The sequence below is a fragment of the Mauremys reevesii genome, linkage group 15 (assembly GCF_016161935.1).
Source record: "Mauremys reevesii isolate NIE-2019 linkage group 15, ASM1616193v1, whole genome shotgun sequence".
Taxonomy (NCBI): Eukaryota; Metazoa; Chordata; order Testudines; family Geoemydidae; genus Mauremys; species Mauremys reevesii.
Window position 1 is genome coordinate 4,058,546 of NC_052637.1, and position 16,860 is coordinate 4,075,405.

At 54.5% G+C, this 16,860-nt stretch overlaps 1 protein-coding gene across 1 annotated transcript; it reads right to left on the minus strand.

The window, feature by feature from the left end:
- Positions 1–325: 325 nt before the first annotated feature.
- On the minus strand, positions 326–11,559 carry LOC120383909 (zinc finger protein RFP-like). Its single transcript, XM_039502234.1, has 7 exons — positions 11,109–11,559; positions 8,368–8,463; positions 7,555–7,785; positions 6,077–6,099; positions 4,922–5,037; positions 2,719–2,778; positions 326–1,045 (listed from the first exon to the last, which is right to left on the minus strand). Exons 1-7 carry the CDS (start codon positions 11,523–11,525, stop codon positions 519–521), a joined length of 1,470 nt encoding a protein of 489 aa, XP_039358168.1. The 5' UTR covers positions 11,526–11,559; the 3' UTR covers positions 326–518.
- Between the last annotated feature and the right edge of the window lie 5,301 nt (positions 11,560–16,860).

Genomic DNA, 16,860 nt, shown 5'->3' on the forward strand with positions numbered 1-16,860 from the left:
TACTGTCCTTTTCTATTCATTGTTCTAGCCTCACTTCCTATCCCCGTTTATTTCCCTGTGTCTCTCCTCCCTGTCACAGATCATCCCCCTAGGCTGCTCTCTTCTTTCCCTGATCTTATCCCTTCCCCTCCTGCTGATCCCCGGCTGGGAGCCCCCAGTGAGATCTAAGGACACAGATCTGTACAAAATGCTCCAGGCTGCTGCTGCTTCTCCCCAACCCTCCAAACCCTGATTGATTCATGCTGTGACCCTGCCACCCCCACCTCCGTCTGCCTCCTGCCCAGCTGTTAGTTCCCACTGCCCAGCCCCCACCTCTGCCCCTCAGGGCCCCTCCTGCAGCTTCAGGGGTTCTTCCCCCTCCCGTCCATGGGGCTGCAAAGAGGGCGGGGGAGGTGCTTCCAGCGGCCATAGAGATGAGGTGCCAGAGGCTGGGTAGATGGGAGTCCTCCAAGGTCATAGAGACTAGGCTGTGTGTGGCTAGAGAGGCTGATTTCCAGTTCCACTCTCTGGTGCATGTCTCAGGGACACAGGCAGAGCCGGGATCCCGGCCCCACAAAGAACCAGGGTTGGATTCTCCCCCCAGGGACGGAGCCCGGCGGGAAAGTGAAGATCGGGGCCTCATCACCAGCATCGATAAATGTCACCTGCCCCCGGTCACAGTCCAGACAAACCCGGATCCTGCTGGGGAACCAGCTCAGGGGCAGAGGGGTCACAGGGGAGGTGAGAGCCCGGAACTGATCCCCCACCTGCTGCACAGCCCAGATCCCCCCCTCCGGGCGAAGGTTGATCTGTCCCTTCCTCCCCACAGACTCTCTGGCCACCCCCAAAGCCCAGTATTGCCCAGCCCCCACCATCACCCCTATCTCCACCTCCCAGCAATGTCTCCCCGAGGTGAATCCCTCACAGCCCAGCACACAGGGCCAAGTGTCAAATCTCTCAGGGTTGTTGGGCAGTCGCTGCTGCGTGTGTTCCCATCTCACACTTTTCCAATCCTCAGACAGGACGAGGTTGGGATGAGCCATGTCTGGATCCAGAGTCACATTCACTGGAGAGAGAATCAGAGCGTTAGGGGCAGAGCTCAGCCCTGGGGGAGTCTGGGGCCAATTCTCACGCTCCCCAGCAGCCCCATTCAGGCTGGGACAGTCCCGGATCCCAGGGAGCTGCCTCTGTCCTGGGCACCTGAGGGTACGTCTAGACTGCTGTATTGGTGGGTAGTAATCGATTGAGACGCGATATATTGATCCCCAAACGTGCTCCTGTTGACTCTGGAACTCCACCAGCATGAACAGCAGTAGCGGAGTCGACAGGGGGAGCCGCGGACGTCGATCCCACGCCGTGAGGACGAGAGGTAAATTGATCTAAGATACTTCGACTTCAGCTACGCTATTCACGTAGCTGAATTTGCGTATCTGAGATCGACACCCCCGGTGTAGACCAGCCCTGAGACTGAGCAGAGATGTCACTGCAGCTCCTCAGTCTTTGTAACAGGTCCCACTTCATTCGTTTCTCATTTATCACAGAGGCTTCAGCTCCCACATCCCGCTGCTGGTGCTGCCCCATTCCCAGCAGCACAGACACAGCCAGGAAGGCGTCAGAAGCTTTTATCGAGGGAGCAGAAGTGGCAGGTACCAGCTTTATACCCCAGAGGGAAGCTCCCTCCCCTAATGCAGCCTCCACTCCCAGGCCAGGGAACAGAGAGGAAGGTGCAGCAATGGGGAACAGCCACTTAAAACCAGAGAGTAGGAGGTGGCTCTGGGTGTGGTAACACCATCTCCAGCCTAGAGAGAAAGGAGGAGCTGACAGTCTCACAGGAAGAGCATCTCCCCAATCCAGGAAACAGGGAGCAGCTCCAATGGGAGAGCCCAGCCCTGCCCAGAGGAAAGGCAGGATGTTGGAGAAGAGCGATGGGAGACCCCCTGCACCGGGGTGAAGCAGAGGGTTGTGGCAGGGAGCTCTGTTCGCGTGTGACTCAGTTAAGAGTGTTTCTGTTCATCAGAATGGGCATGAACTCAGCACTAAGGGTGGTGTCAGGACTCTTTTTGTGTCTCCGCCCCCTCCGTGGCCCTGACTGAGGCCCTGCCCCCTGGCCAGGCTGGGAGACTTGCCCGCTATGGAGAGCCCCTGACACTCCACCTGCCCTGGACATGGGTCCATGGGCCTTTGGCAGCAGTCCCCAGCCCATGTCCCCACTCCCCGGGGTGCACCACCCTGGGCAGGTGTTGGATCTAGGGCTTCCCAGTGCAGTCCCAGGATGGCAGCCTGGTTCTGGCTTCTGGCCTGGCCAGGGCCTCAGGGAAAGAGGAGCAGGGGTGGGGCCATTGAGAGAGGCCAGCACCAGGGCGAGATTGGTGCTGCGGGCAGGGGCTGCACTACACAGAGAGGAGCTGCTCAGCTGCCCTGCTCAAAGCATAGATACTGCCTGCAATGCTCCATGCCTGCCCAAGGCTTGCAGTGTGTGTCAGGGGGCAACGTGGCCCTCTTCCCCCAAACTATGCCCATGCTGAAAAGTGTCCTGGTCATCCCACCTTTAAAAGTGTGTGGGTGTTGTGGGGGGAGACATGGGCCCCTGGATCTCCTTACTGTTTAATGTGTTATTTTTAGGGCTGTGTGTGTCATGGTCGCTGTCAGTTTCGTTGGTAACTTTAGCTACAATCTCATGAAGACGTTTTCTCTGGAATTTTCTCATAATTTAAAGGCAATCTTCATCTGCAGACTCACCCTGTCTGTGTGCTCCAAATGATTCTCCCCTTTTTCTCTCCAGTTCAGACGGCAGAGTGTCTTGGGGGAGAAAGGACAAGAGAGGTGAGATTTCAGACTTTTATATTCATAAGAGCATCCCCACTCTGAAACTTTTTTATAATTATGACAGAGAGGCCCAGAGACACACTCAGGTATTTAATATTAAAAGGTCTGAATCTATTTTCCCCTCTCAATCAGGCATCTCTCAGCAATGGAGCCAGCAGCCTTGCAGCCTCACAACTATCCCAGGACACACAATCTGTAAGAGATTTACTTTTCCCTCCTCATCCCCTCCCACCCTTCAGACTCCAGTTGGTTTGTCTCAATCACTTACTGCCTTTTGCCGTAATCTAGACACAGAGCCTGCAAAGACTTTGGCATAAAAGTAACTTTACCCACTTGGGTCCCTTTGACACTAACCAGATGTTCAGAGTTTGTGAAATTCTGGCTCTAATTGTGAGCTGTTGGGTCTGTCTACCTAGCACCTCTACAGAGAGCAGCACGACGGGGCCTCGTCCTCCATAGGCAGAAATGGAAATAATAGTAAAATTATTTTATCAAGGTGGAAATTGAGGTGGGGGAGGGCTGGCTCAAAGGGTCCGATTTCCCCCTGTACCGGGAAAAGGAGAGAGGGGAGGGGCCATTTGTGACTCTGCTGTTCAGTGGCTGCAGGGGCCGGTGCAGACCTTGGCACAGGCTGAGGAAGTTCTAAAGCCAGCCAGAGCTACATCCCTATGACAATGGCCCCCCGTGTGTTTAGGCCATTGTGCAGAGTGTCAGAGGCCCAGCTTTCAACGGCCCATGTCGCTCTGTCCCTTGTCCACCTGCTCTCTCTTCCACCTGCCCTCACCACCCCCACCCCATTCCCAGCCCTTTCAGGAACCCACCTTGTGCCTGTAGCTGCTGGGGAGGAGGCACAAGAGGTGCCTGTGCTGGAGGGATCCCTGACCATGGGGGAGGGGCTTTCTCCTTCCCTACAGCCCATTTGGCCCAAACTAGCTGCAAACGGGACCAGAGCTCAGTGATGGGCTGGATCCACTTTGAGAAATGTGCCCCATGGCCGGAGATGGGGCAGTAGACAGGGAGGGCTCTGAGCTATCGAGAGTTCTTTGCCACGTGTCTGGCTGTTGGGTCTTGCCAAAATGCTCGGTATCCAACTGACCATCATATCTGGGGTGAGGAAGGGATTTCCCCCCAAGTCAGATTGACAGAGAGCCTGGGGATTTGTTTCCTTCCTTCCTCTGCAGCCTGGGGCACGGGTCAGTTGTAGATTTAAACTAGAGTCAGTGGTGGATTCTCTGTAACTTGTGTAGTGGGGCAGTTACCCTGTTCCTGGAATAAAAGGAGGTAAAAGGTGAAAAGCAGCTGAGGTTGGCTGACTGGGGAGGCAGCCACAGCTGGGGCCACATCCAATTAGGCCACAACTGGCCCTGATCATAGGGCTGGGAGGTAGGCAGGCAAGAGTCTCACTGCAGGGCTGCCTGGGAGCACAAGGTACCTTACACAGAGCAGGGCTGGGGCGGGGCAGGCAGAGCTGGGGAGCTCTGGCCTGGCAAGTCCCCAGGCTGAGGCCTTGTTAAGGGCCAGGGATGGTATTAGGGCTAGAAAGGCAGTAGGTCCAACCCCTTTGCTAATGATGAGTGGACATTGCGGACTGCAGGCTGCCCCAGAGAAAGGGGGCTAGATGACTGGCAGTAACCACTGAGGGACGGTGGGTATAGAGGGTTGGGATGCCCCTGGGAGAGGAGACCCAGAGTGTGGGGGTACTGCTGTGGGCAGAACCCCAAGGTAAAGGGCACTGGAGTCCAGGAGGGGCATGGGGGGCTCTGAGGCGGGAGAGACACTGGCCAGCAGTGGGCACTCTGCAGCGGGAAAGCTAATTCCCTGACTGACCAGCAGGAGGCGCCGCACTGCTGAGTGCTCAACCAGTTACACTTGAAGTTTTAAAATCATGTTTTGAGGACACAGGTTAGGGGTCAATTGCAGGAGTGGGAGGGTGAGATTCTGTGGCCTGCAGTGTGCAGTTGGTCAGAGTGGATGATCATGATGGTCCCGTCTGGCCTTAAAGTCTTTGAGTCATTTCTTAATTTAACAGCATCATCTAAGTGTGAACCAATTGATCAGCACCATTCTCTTCTCAGAGGCTCATCCCAATTTCCATTCCCAGATCCCTTCTAGGTACCTTTGAACTTCCCCAGAATCTCCATTAGCACAATCGTTTTCTGGGAGAAACCACTGACTCGCTCTTCCAGTTCAGGAGAAATCTCCTCTGGCTGCTGGAACTTCCCCTTCTCACACCTGGAGGGAAACAATTTCACGTGATTATATTTTACTGTGTGACTCATTAGAAGTTCTGGCTAGTGAGTCGCTGCTCTAATGGGCCTGGAGTTAGAATTCCTCGACTTCTCCCAGCCTCAGAGCAGGTGCAACACAGCCCAGGGCCAAGCAACCTTCCCTTCAAAGGTCATTAATATTCTTCAACTCTGGTCTGGAGAGACCAGCTCTGGGGACAAAAGGGGAATTGAGTCTCCATGGCCAATTCACTCCTTGGCCTCCATGCTCTCAGGGACAGGAGGTTCCCAGGTGAAGTGCTGTAGAAATCTGCCTCTAGGAACTAGACTGAGACACCAACTACCCCTTCCCCAGCTCATTTCTCACAGGTCTCCAAACAGCCCTCAGATGGGGAAAGGCTCTTGAAAACTACTGCCCTGCGCTGAATAGTGACCAGTACCCAGCAGTGACAGGCCCATAGTCCATCTCCACCATCCTGAGACAGCCAGTCCCCCAGGGATGTGACATCTCTACAAAATACTTGAGGTCAGTTTTTCCCACTGACTGGAGAATTCCAGAGTCTTCTGTACAAGAGTTAGCACCCCAGGATGAAGTTGATCAGAGAGATTTGTATCCAACTCGTCATCTCCCCACACATTTTGCTGTAGAGCCCCGGGGAGATGCGGTGCTACCCTCATCATCAAGCTCCTTCCCATCATTGTGGAGTGTGAGGGAGCCACTGTAGCAATAATGAAGCCAAGTCCGTCAATCTGTTCCAGTGGAGCGCCCGAAAGGGGGTTTTCCACGTCCTTTTATTATAATTGGTTACATAAATCATCCTATCATGCGCATGTACTAACTCAGTCCAACTTCTCGCCCCTTCCTCCTGATTGGTGCTTTATGCATAGCGTGTTCCAGTGGTAAACACCTGGTCGGCGCTTAATCAGTGCGTCTCCTGACCAGATGTGGTGGGGGGGGGGGAACCACTTCAGCCGCTCTATGATCGGGGGCGGTTTTCCTACCCCCATAGTGCTTAAGAAGTGTAAAGTTCCTACAAGCCACATACCTGCTCAAGGTGGTTCTGACGTCCTAGAGGAGAGAGAGACAAAAGAATTTCAGTCCTCTCTGACACACACGCACACAGGGGATCCCAGGGAAGGGATTTAGGAAGTATGGGGGAAGAACCCCTGCCCTGGCCCCAGAGCCATTGATTCCCTGAGCTAATGGGGCTTTTCCATCTTTCATATCCCTGTGACTCTGCTAAGAATAATACTCACTCAGATGTCAGCAATGCACATGCCGAGTTACACTGAGATCTCCGACTGCTGGACTCCAGTGCTTATGATTCAGCAGCCCACTCCTCCCTCTGTGGGGGCCTGGCAGTTTCGGTTTCCAACTGTCCCTCGGGGTGGCTCAACCCTATGCCTCACACTCCTCCAAACCTTTCCCCAATGCCACACCCCAACCCAACTCTTCCCACTCCCACTCGACCTCCACCCTGTCTCTTCCTCGCCTCCTCTTGTGAGCTGCCATAAATATAAAGGAAAGAGTAACATAAAATACCTCCCTGCAGCTGTACTGAATCGCTTTACCTCTAAGGGGTTAAGAAGCTCAGATAACCTGGTTGGCTCCTGACCAGAAGGACAGATAAGGAAAGAAGATACTTTCAAATCTGGTGGGTTGGGGGAGGTTTTGTTTGGGCTCTGTTTGTTTGTTCCCTCTCCTGATAGAGAGAGAGACCAAGCAGGTACAACAGCTCCTGAAAACCTACCTGAAATGATCCATCTAAGATTACAAAAATTCTAACTAAGGCAAGGAAATGCGTTAGGTTATTTTTTTGTTTTAGCTTGTGAATTTTTCCTATGCTAAGAGGTAGTTTTATTCCTGCTTTTGTAACTGTGAAGCTGAGTCCAGAGGGGAGTCCTCTGTGTTTGAAATCTTTTTATTACCCTGTAAAGTTACCTTCCATCCTGATTTTGCAGGTGTGATTCTTGTACTTTTTTCTTTATAATAAAGTTATTCTTTAAAGAACCCGATTGATTTTAGTGTCCTAAAGATAAGGGTCTGGTCTGTACTTACATTAAAGGCAATTGGTTGGTATATTATTCTCAAGCCTCCCCAGGAAACGGGGTGAAGGGGTTTGGGGGGATATTTTGGGGGAATAGGGATTCCAAGTGACCCATCTCTGAATTTTTGTTTAAATCACTTGGTGGGGGCATCAAGGACAAGGAAAGGAATTTGTGCCTTGGGGAAGTTTTTAACCTAAGCTGATGGAATATAAGATTAGGGGGTCTTTCATGTGGGTCCCCACATCTGTCCCCCAGAGTTCAAAGTGGGGAGGGAATCCTAACGTGAGCACACTCCCTCCCCGCTCCTCCCTTTCCCTCCCAGCATCTCCTGCACACAGTGGAACAGCTGATTGCAGCAGGCAGATGGTGCTGGAAGAAGGGGGAGGAGTTCATCGGCAGGTCTGACAGTGGGTAGCACTGAGGGGGAGAGCTGGCTGTCCTGGAGCACCCACCTATGTTTCTCAATCAGTCTCACCTGTAGGAATTCACTCTCTGGCGTCTGACACTTCCCCTCCACCTCACTGATCAGCTCACTCAGACGGGAAATCTGCTCGGAGAGTTTACTGACATTTTCATTCTGGATCCTCACAATCTCCTTGTCCAGCTTCTCCAGCTGGGCCAGCAGGAGTCGCTCTTGTTCCTCCAGGAACTGCTGCAATTGCTGAAATTCAAACACAATCTTCTGCCTCTCGGTTTGTATTTGTTTCTGTATGAAATAGGGCAAGGGTTGGTCAGGGACGTGGATGGAGCCCAGGGTCCTTTCATGGAGAGCTGAGTGTGCAGGAGGGTGATTTTCTGTGAAAATCCTACAATTTCTGACATTTGACTCTACCCTGTGGGTACTAGGCAGGGGATTCTCTCACACCTTCCCCTTTGGCCCCTGTATCCCTGTGAAAGGGATGTTTCTCTGTCAGTCATGGTCAGCATCTTCTGTTATTTATGGTCTGTGGAAATTCAGACCCAGAGCAGCAGGAGGCAGGACTCAGCACTACACTGACAGAGACATCAGGGGAGTTAAAAGAAACAAATGTTTTAAAAATGCACAAAATGTCTAGACCCAGTGGACAAGTAGTTCACGGGGACATTTGTGTGAATTCAGGCAAGCCACAAGGGCTACTCATCAACTGAAATGAAAGCTTAGGGCTTGTCTACACATGAATCTAACCCAGCAATCCGTGATCATGGAGAAACACACACAAGCCCATGTTCACGTAGGCCACACAGGAGTCTGCTTCCAGTCAGACCTCCCACTGCCAGTCCCTGCTGGTTCATAACAACAGGCATCTACCAGATATTCCCAGCAATTCCTCTCTCCAGTCGCTTTCAATCCCAGCAGCTTTTCTCTCTCTTCCCTCAGACTGTTCAAATGGGCCTGGATTCTTTCCTGAAGAAACAGAAATGATTTGGGAGGTTTCATCTGGATAGTTGAGAGGTGTTTTTCCTGTTTGGAAGTGGGTGTTTTTCCACCCGAAACCCAAGATGACTGTGGTTCTAATCGCTTTGCAACATCAGGACCACCAAGGTGATGAAACCTCATTAATGGAAACTAGGAGCGTGTCACATTCAGACTCGTTACCAATTCTGGTTCAGTGTTTTTAGTAATTAGCAAGAGATCTCAATTATACCCAAGCTTTACTGGTATTTGTGAATTGATTAATGGTACAGAGCATAACAGCAGGGCTGGCTCCAGACCCCAGCATGCCAAGCGCACGCTTGGGGCGGCGTGCCACGGGAGGGTGGCAGACGGCTCCGGTGGACCTCCCCGCGGCTCTGGTGGACCTCCCGCAGACGTGCCTACGGAGGGTCCGCTGGTCCCGCAGCTCCGGTGGACCTTCCGCAGACGTGCCTGCGGAGGGTCCGTTGGTCCCACGGCTTCGGTGGAGCATCCGCAGGTGTGCCTGCGGGAGGTCCACTGGAGCTGCGGGACCAGCGGACCCTCTGCAGGCACGTCTGCGGGAGGTCCACCGGAGCCGTGGGACCGGTGACCGGCAGAGCACCCCCCCGCGGCGTGCCGCCCTGCTTTGGGCGGCGCAATTCCTAGAGCCGCCTCCGCATAACAGGGCACTGGAGTCACATGGGGGTGAATCAATAAACCTGTTTTTTGAAGGTTTAACAAACAAAGTGATACAAATCTCAGAAGCCACCTGGGTTTCCCTATGGGCTGGGATTTCAGCCCTGAAGCCCTGGGGCTGCACTGTTTGGGCTGAGCTGGTCTAAGCACCAGGGCAAAACTCGTGAGATGTTGGGAGGCCATTCGTCTGGTTTGAAGCTGCACAGTCCCAGTTTTGTGCAGCACTGTCCCTGTCCGGTAGGGTCCCAGCACTGGACGTGGCTTTGTCTGGTGCAAAAGGGAGAGGAGGAGACTGAGGATGCAGGAGGACACCCGTGAGGGTGGGGGCAGGGCTGGGGTGGCACCTTCATGCAGAATGATGCAGGCAGGTGGCACGCTGGAAAAAACGGTGGTGGGATCCACACAGGGTGACTGATACTGGTGAGGACGGGCCCATGCAGGCAGGTGTGAGGGTGTCCCGTGTTCTGGGGATGCCTCAGTGACCTCCCTAATTAGACATGATGCAGATTTGTATAAAGAACGGGTTGGGGGTTGCCCCAGTGCTGTCCTAACCCCTCTCCATGGCAATGCCCCCTGGGAAGGTACCCCACGGTCCCGTTCCCTGGTAAAGATCCCGGAAGCAGTGCATTCTGGGAGATTTCAAAAGGCTGCCTGGTGGGACGAGTGGAACCACTCTGGCTGGTCCTTGCCCACGTACACAACAGAGCAGGTCAGACTGGCACCGGTCAGCTCCAGCCTGGGGTTGGTTTTGCTACAACCCAGTGTAATCCCAGTGGTACTTGGCATGGACCTGAGCTGTCTGGAGCCCTTTTGTTTGGGGGCTCAAGGTGCTCGGGGTCCCACACAGCGTTTAGCCCAGTGATCTCCTCTAGAGTTTAACCCCTCATGGAGCAGCACAGGAGTTCAGAATCCTCCTCTCCCTGGTGCACCTGGGACCTTTATCAAGGCATCTCTCCCTCCTAACGGACACGATTCATCACTGGGTGGGGCTGATGCTAAGATGGCAGCATGGCAAAGTGGTTTGGGTCTTGGACTGGGTCTGGGGAGATCTGGGTTCTATGCTAAGCTCTGTCACTGACATGCTTGGTGACTCTGTGCAACTCGCTGCCCCGCTTTGTGCCTCAGTTTCCTTTCCCACCTTTTGTCTAGCTAGACCAGTGGTCACCTACCAGTCGATTGCGATTAACTAGTTGATCCTGGAGATTCTCCCAGTCGATCGCAATCTCTGGCAACTAGAACTGTGGCCAATGGGAGCTGCGGGAGTGGTTCCTGCAGAGAGGGGCAGCGTGTGTAGCCGCATGCTCCCCTCCAGGGGCCACAGGGGCACATTGGCCCTTTCCAGGAGTGGCGCAGGGTCGGGACAGGCAGGGAGCCTGCGTTAGCCCCGCTGCACTACTGACCAGGAGACACCTGAGGTAAGTCAGTGCTGCCCAGCTGGAGCCAGCTTCCCTCACCCCCTCCTGCACTCCAACCCCCTACTCCAGCCCTGACCCTCCTCCCAGAGCCAGCACCCTGTGCCCTCACCTGCTCCCCAACCCCCTGCCCCAGCCTGGAGCCCTCTCCTGCTCCCCAACCCCCTGCCCCAGGCTCAGCTCAGAGCCCCCTTCAGACTGCAAACCCCTCGGCCCCAGCCCAGAGCCCGCACCCCCACCTGAATCCCAACCTCCTGCCACAGACCGGTGAAGGTGAGCGAGGGTGGGGGAGAGCAAAGGAGAGAGGGGGGGTATGGAGTGAGTAGCCCTTCTGTGGGGTGTATGCAGATCCTGCTTTCAAGATTTGATATTTTGCCTCTGTTGCTGCACAGCCAGATCATTAATTTTGTTACAGCATCTCCCCACACAATGAAGACTTTACAGAGCTGAATGATGAGTCACACCCATGACAGGGAACTCTCAGTGAAATTAGCCTGTCATTAAACCTCAGAAGTTAACCCATTAAATTTCACAGCAATTCCCTACCTTGTACTCCTGGGCAGCCTCCTCGATGGGGACCACCGTGTGAGCGCGGTGAGCCCGGGATCTGTCGCACACCACACAGATGGGGGTTTGATCCTCTTCACAGAACAGTTTCAGAGCCTCCTGGTGTCTCTCACACACCCCATCCCCTCCTGTTCCCCTTACTGCCTGTAAACTCAACTGCTTGGTGATTTCTACGACATTTGCCAGCTGCCTGTTGGGCCTGAGGTTTCCCTGTTGCACAGTTTCTCTGCACTGAGGGCAGGAGGCGGCTGTATCGGATCCCTCCCAGCACTGGCTGATGCAGGCTTGGCAGAAATTGTGCCCACACTCCACACTGACAGGTTCTGTGAAATACTCCAGACAGATGGGACATGTCGCTTCCTCCTGGAGCCTTTCCACGGGGTTCTCTGCAGCCATGGCTTCCTCTGGGCAGTTTGTAACAGGCTTTGTTTCAAATTCCTGAATTCACACTATGCCCCGCCTTCAGCAGCAAGGGGGTGTTTCCTTGCCTGAAAATGACTCCTGCTGTTTGCTGAGCAGGAAGGACCCAGCCAATTTTACCCTTGGAGGCTTTAGTGTAAAAATGTACAATCACACCAGTGACAGGTAACTTTCAGTGAAATCAGCCTGTAATTAAAACCCCAAAGGGATCCTGGCCTGCAATCAGCCCCTGAGCTGTTGGGGAGGTTCACTGAGGCATGGCCCTGTGAGGCTGAACCTGGAGGAGCAGGAGCTGGGTGTCTAAGGAGTGATAGTCAGGCTGGGCAGAATTTTGTTTATAATAACTAATTTTGACAGATAATCTTTATTTTAAGCAATTTTTATATTTATCGATTTAAACTTTCACAGCTGCACAACAAACTGGGTTTTAAGCATTTCATTCCATTTAAAATGTTCACGGTTGTGGGAAATTATGGGGGGATCAGACAATATTTTGGTCAGACCAGAACTATTTAATGACACTGGACACTGAGAGTCAAAAATGTTGAAGCTTTAGAACTGTTAAAATTGCCTGTGAGCAGGTAAATCTCCTCCCTCCCCCAGCAGCTCCCCCAGGGCAGTAACCCAGAGCCTCCCCCACCACCACACGGACCAAGGCTGAAAGTCCATCTGATGGCGGCTCAGGGGCCTGTGGAATGTGCTGGGAGCTCAGCCTGGGCCCTAGTGGGACAGGTGTCCTGTAACACAACCACTCCCAGCCATAGGCGGCAGGTTTGTATAATTTTTGGTGGGGCCCAAAATGGTGGTGCCCCCCCGCTCCCGCCCTGTAAGCCGATATAAAATGAAGCTACAACGCGTCAGTGCCACAAGATTACAAGGGTCAATTAAAAGTGGAAAGTCAGAAGCAGCACTTGCCTACTTCAATATACAGTATTATATTTTGTTGCATCTGTTGTGATGAAGTGGGAATGTTCTTAATATTTTCTCTGAATACTGTGTGGGTGCCTCAGTTTCCCCTGCAAGATGCCAACTGAAGGTGTTGGGGACAAAGAGATCAGGTGGCCTCCTTGTCCAGAAGAGACACAGAGGCCAGAGGAGGGAGTGTCAGTTTGGAGCTGGCTGGGGAAATTGGGAGAGACCCAGAACTTGGTTCTGGGCTCCCACCCCCAAGATGGACCTGACAGAGGGTTCTGTATTCTGTACCAACAAGATCTGTTTAAACTGTGTTCCGTCATCTAATAAACCTTCTGTTTTACTGTCTGGCTGAGAGTCACATCTGACTGCAGAGTTGGGGTGCAGCGACCTCTGGTTGCCCCAGGACCAGCCTGGGCAGACTCACTTTGGAAAGTGCATGACGTGGAAGGGCATGCTGAATGCTCCGAGGTCAGACCCAGGAAGGTGTAAGCTTCTTGCCCTGGAGACAGTATGCTCTGAGAGGAGGCTCCCAGAGTCCTGACTGGCTTTGTATGGAGATGTTCCAAAGCATCACAGCATCCCCTTCCACACCGTGCACTTCCCAGAAGTCCGCACAGGCACTGGCACTCCTCCTCCGGCCTTTGTCTCTTTTCCAGGCATTAGGAGGCCACCTGATCTCTCTGTTCTCCAACACCTTCAGTTGGCACCTTGCAGGGGAAACTGATTTGGGAGAAATGAAGTAAAGCTGCCCAAACCGAGCTTGAGCACTCCTGAATTTTGAGGTGTTCAAATCTGGAAGGCAGGTGCTGGGGTGGGAGAGGGCTGTGGGCTCCATGGGGGAGCATGGCAGCAACTGTCTGGAGCTGCATGGAGCCAGATACGCTGGTCTGAGTGGCACAGTAAGCAGTTTGGGGGTTGGAGAAGAGGTAGGGAGTTCCGGGGGGCAGTCAAGGGACAAGGAGCAGGGGGAGTTGGATGGGGCAGAGGTTCGAAGGGGCAGTCAGGGGACAGGCAGCAATTGGATAGGCATGGGAGTCTAAGAGGTTTATCAGGGGACAGGTAGGGGTGCGGTCCTGGGGAAGTTGGGTGGGGTCGCAGGCGGGGGCAGGTGGGGACAAGGAGAAGGGAGGCTTAGATAGGGGCTGAGGTCCCAAGGGGCAGTTAGGGGCAGGGTCTCTGGAGGGTAATTGGGGAACAAGGACCAGTGGGGCTTAGATAGGGGGTGGAGGTTCTGGGGGGCAGTTGGGGCCGGGGTCGGGGGAGGGGGCAATCAGCGGACAGAGGCTGGGATTCAAAGGGCTCTGGGCTGCTGGCAGCCGCGGGGATCCCAGAGCACTTTAAATCCCAGCCCCGGCAGGGAGTCACAGGACTCTGGGATGCCTGCCACCGCAGGGAGCACAGAGCATTATAAATCCCCGCCCGGCAGGGGATCAGAGGGCTCTGGGCTGCCGGCTGCGTGGGAGCCCAGAACCCTTTAAATCTCCGCCGCGGCTGGGAATTAAAGGGATCAGGGCTGCCTGCAACTGCGGGGAGCCCGCAGCCCTTAAAAACTCAGCCGCGGCAGGGATTTAAAGGGCTCTGGGCTGCCTGCAACCGGGGGGAGCTGAGACCCTTTTAAATCCCAGCCGCGGCCGGGAATCAGAGGGCTCTGCGCTGCCCGCTGAGGCGGGGAGCCCAGAGCCCTTTAAATCTCAGCTGCGGCTGGGATTTAAAGGGCTCTGGGCTGCCTGCACCCGCGGGGAGCACAGAGCTTTTAAAATCCCAGCCGCGGCCGGGAATCAGAGGCTCTGGGCTCGCCGCAGCAGGCAGCCCAGAGCCCTCTGATTCCCGGCCGCGGCTGGGATTTAAAGGGCTCTGGGCTGCCTGCAACCGCGGGAGCGCAGAGTTTTAAATCCCAGCCGCGGCTGGGCTTTAAAGGGCTCTGGGCTGCCTGCACCGCGGGGAGCCCCGAGCCGGTTAAATACCCGCCGCCGCCGGGAATCAGAGGCTCTGGGCTTCCCTGCGGGCAGCCCAGAGCCTTTAAATCCCAGCCGCGCGGGAATCAGAGGGCTCTGGGCTGCCTGCAACCGGGAGCCCAGAGCCCTTTAAATCACAGCCGCGGCGGGGATTTAAAGGGCTCTGGGCTGCCTGCAAACGCGGGGAGCACAGAGCTTTTAAAATCCCAGCCGCGGCCGGGAATCAGAGGGCTCTGGGCTGCCTGCTGCGGCGGGCCGCCCAGTGCCATTTTAATCCCCGCCGCGGCCGGGAATCAGAGGGCTCTGGGCTGCCTGCAACCGCGGGGAGCCCAGAGCCTTTTAAATCTCAGCCGCTGCTGGGATTTAAAGGGCTCTGGGCTGCCTGCAACCGCGGGGAGCCCAGAGCCTTTTAAATCCCAGCCGCAGCCGGGAATCAGAGGGCTCTGGGCTTCCCGCTGCAGCAGGCAGCCCAGAGCCCTCTGATTCCCGGCCGCGGCTGGGATTTAAAGGGCTCTGGGCAGCCCTGGCGGCGGCGGCAGCAGCGGGGGGCGCTCCAAGCAGGGGAGAAAAAACATTGGTGGGGCAGAGCCCCTGCTTGGGATTTATTCATGGGGCTAAAGCCCCAGAGCCCCATATAAGTCGGCGCCTATGCTCCCAGCAAGGCCCTGCCCCCATTTTCTCCATTTGTCAGTCCAGGCAGAGAGACCAGGGACTGCAGGGAGACCAAGCTCCTGTCCCCCAGGTGAGGGCTGGGGCCCAATGGCCGAGGGCAGCGGGTGTGCGGGGAGCTCGCACTAGGGGCTGCAGCCACCATCTGATGTCCGGGGCCTCCAGTTATGGCAGCTGCCAGTGCCTGGTAGTGATGGCGGCGGCTGGGAGCCCCAGGCCCTTTGAATTCGCCCCAGCAGGCTGCAGGGCTCCTAGGCGCACGCGCTGGGTGCGTACAGTGGCACATTAGGGGAAGGTGAAGCCCCGGACCCTGGCAGGAGCCATGCTGGGCGGGGAGGGAGGATAAGCCCTGAACCCCGGCAGGAACTGCACTGGCCAGGGGTGGGGAGAAGAAGCCCTGGACCGTGGTAGCTGGGCAGGCGGTTGGGCAGAGTGGGTAGGAGAAGCCCTGGACTCCAGCAGGAACTATGCAGGGTGGGGTGGGGGGGGCAGAAGATGTGGGGCTGAAGCCCGACCCCCTTCTGTTCAGAGATGGCCTGAGTCCCTCTCTCTCCCGTGCCCCATGCGCAGAGCTGGCTCTAACTCTCAGGCTGTAGAGAAATTCAGCCCAAATCTACTCACCTTGGTATCTCCGTTTCCCCCCTCACCACAAAGCTATGAAGGGATTCAGCTTAGGAGGCAGAGTCAGCATTAGCCGCATTTGGCAGATGGGATCTAGGGTACACAGAGGTGAAGTGACTTTCCAAAGACCAAAAATTATACAAACCTGCCGCCTATGTGCAAGGGCCCTGTGGCTGGGGGGCATCCCCCTATCCTGGTGCCCTTGAAGGAGCAGAGTGTGTGTGTCTAAGGAAGAATAGTCAGGCTTGGCAGAATTCTTTATATATATATATATACATAATTAACAGATAGTCTTGCAGCTAGTTTTAAGCATTTTTTCAATATTTATTGAGTTACATTTTCACAATTGCACAAAACTCTGGGTTTAGCATTTCCTTCCAATTGTTCTCAATTTCAGTTTTCACAGTTGCGGGAAATTATGGGAGGATCCATCAATAGCACGTCAGACCCCAATGATTTAATGTTACTAGACACCGAGATTAAAAAAGTTGAAGCTTTATAACTATGAAAACACAGATGGTTGCATCACCTGTCAAAAGATGCAGAGTCACTGTCCTTCAATCAAACTCGAATAAGTTCTCAATCAGCCTTGTTCTTACTTTGTGTATCTGTAATTACCATTCTCAATTGAAATATTCCAGGTGCCGGGGCACCTGGAGCCCATATAACCTGGCGCCTATGACAGTGGGTTCCTGTTTGTGGGTTGCTAATCAGAGACAGACACTCCTCTGCAGCTCAGATTTAGGCACCTATCCATGAGAGGGGTGTGGCTTAGGACATCCCTTTCCCCCTTGTCGGCATCTCCCATTGGCTAGCTGACATGGCTCCCCGCCTACTGAGGTGGCTTTTGTGAATTGCATTGTAAGGTGCCTGTGTTGCCCATGGATTGTCTAGGGAGTTTAGACCTCTGACTCAGCTCTGAGGGTCACAGTGCTGCTGTCCCTGTGATTTTCTCGCTGCCTAAAAATTACGCACTGTGACACTCAGCATTGCAGCACCCGAGTCCCTTCATGGACCGCACCCTGTGCAACCAGTCACCTCTCCGCAGAGCACAGCTGAGCAATTCCTGATTGACATGGGTCTGCACAGGACAGAGACAGAGCACAGGCTGGAGAGTGACACATCACACAGTAAAACCCAAACTCTCTTCC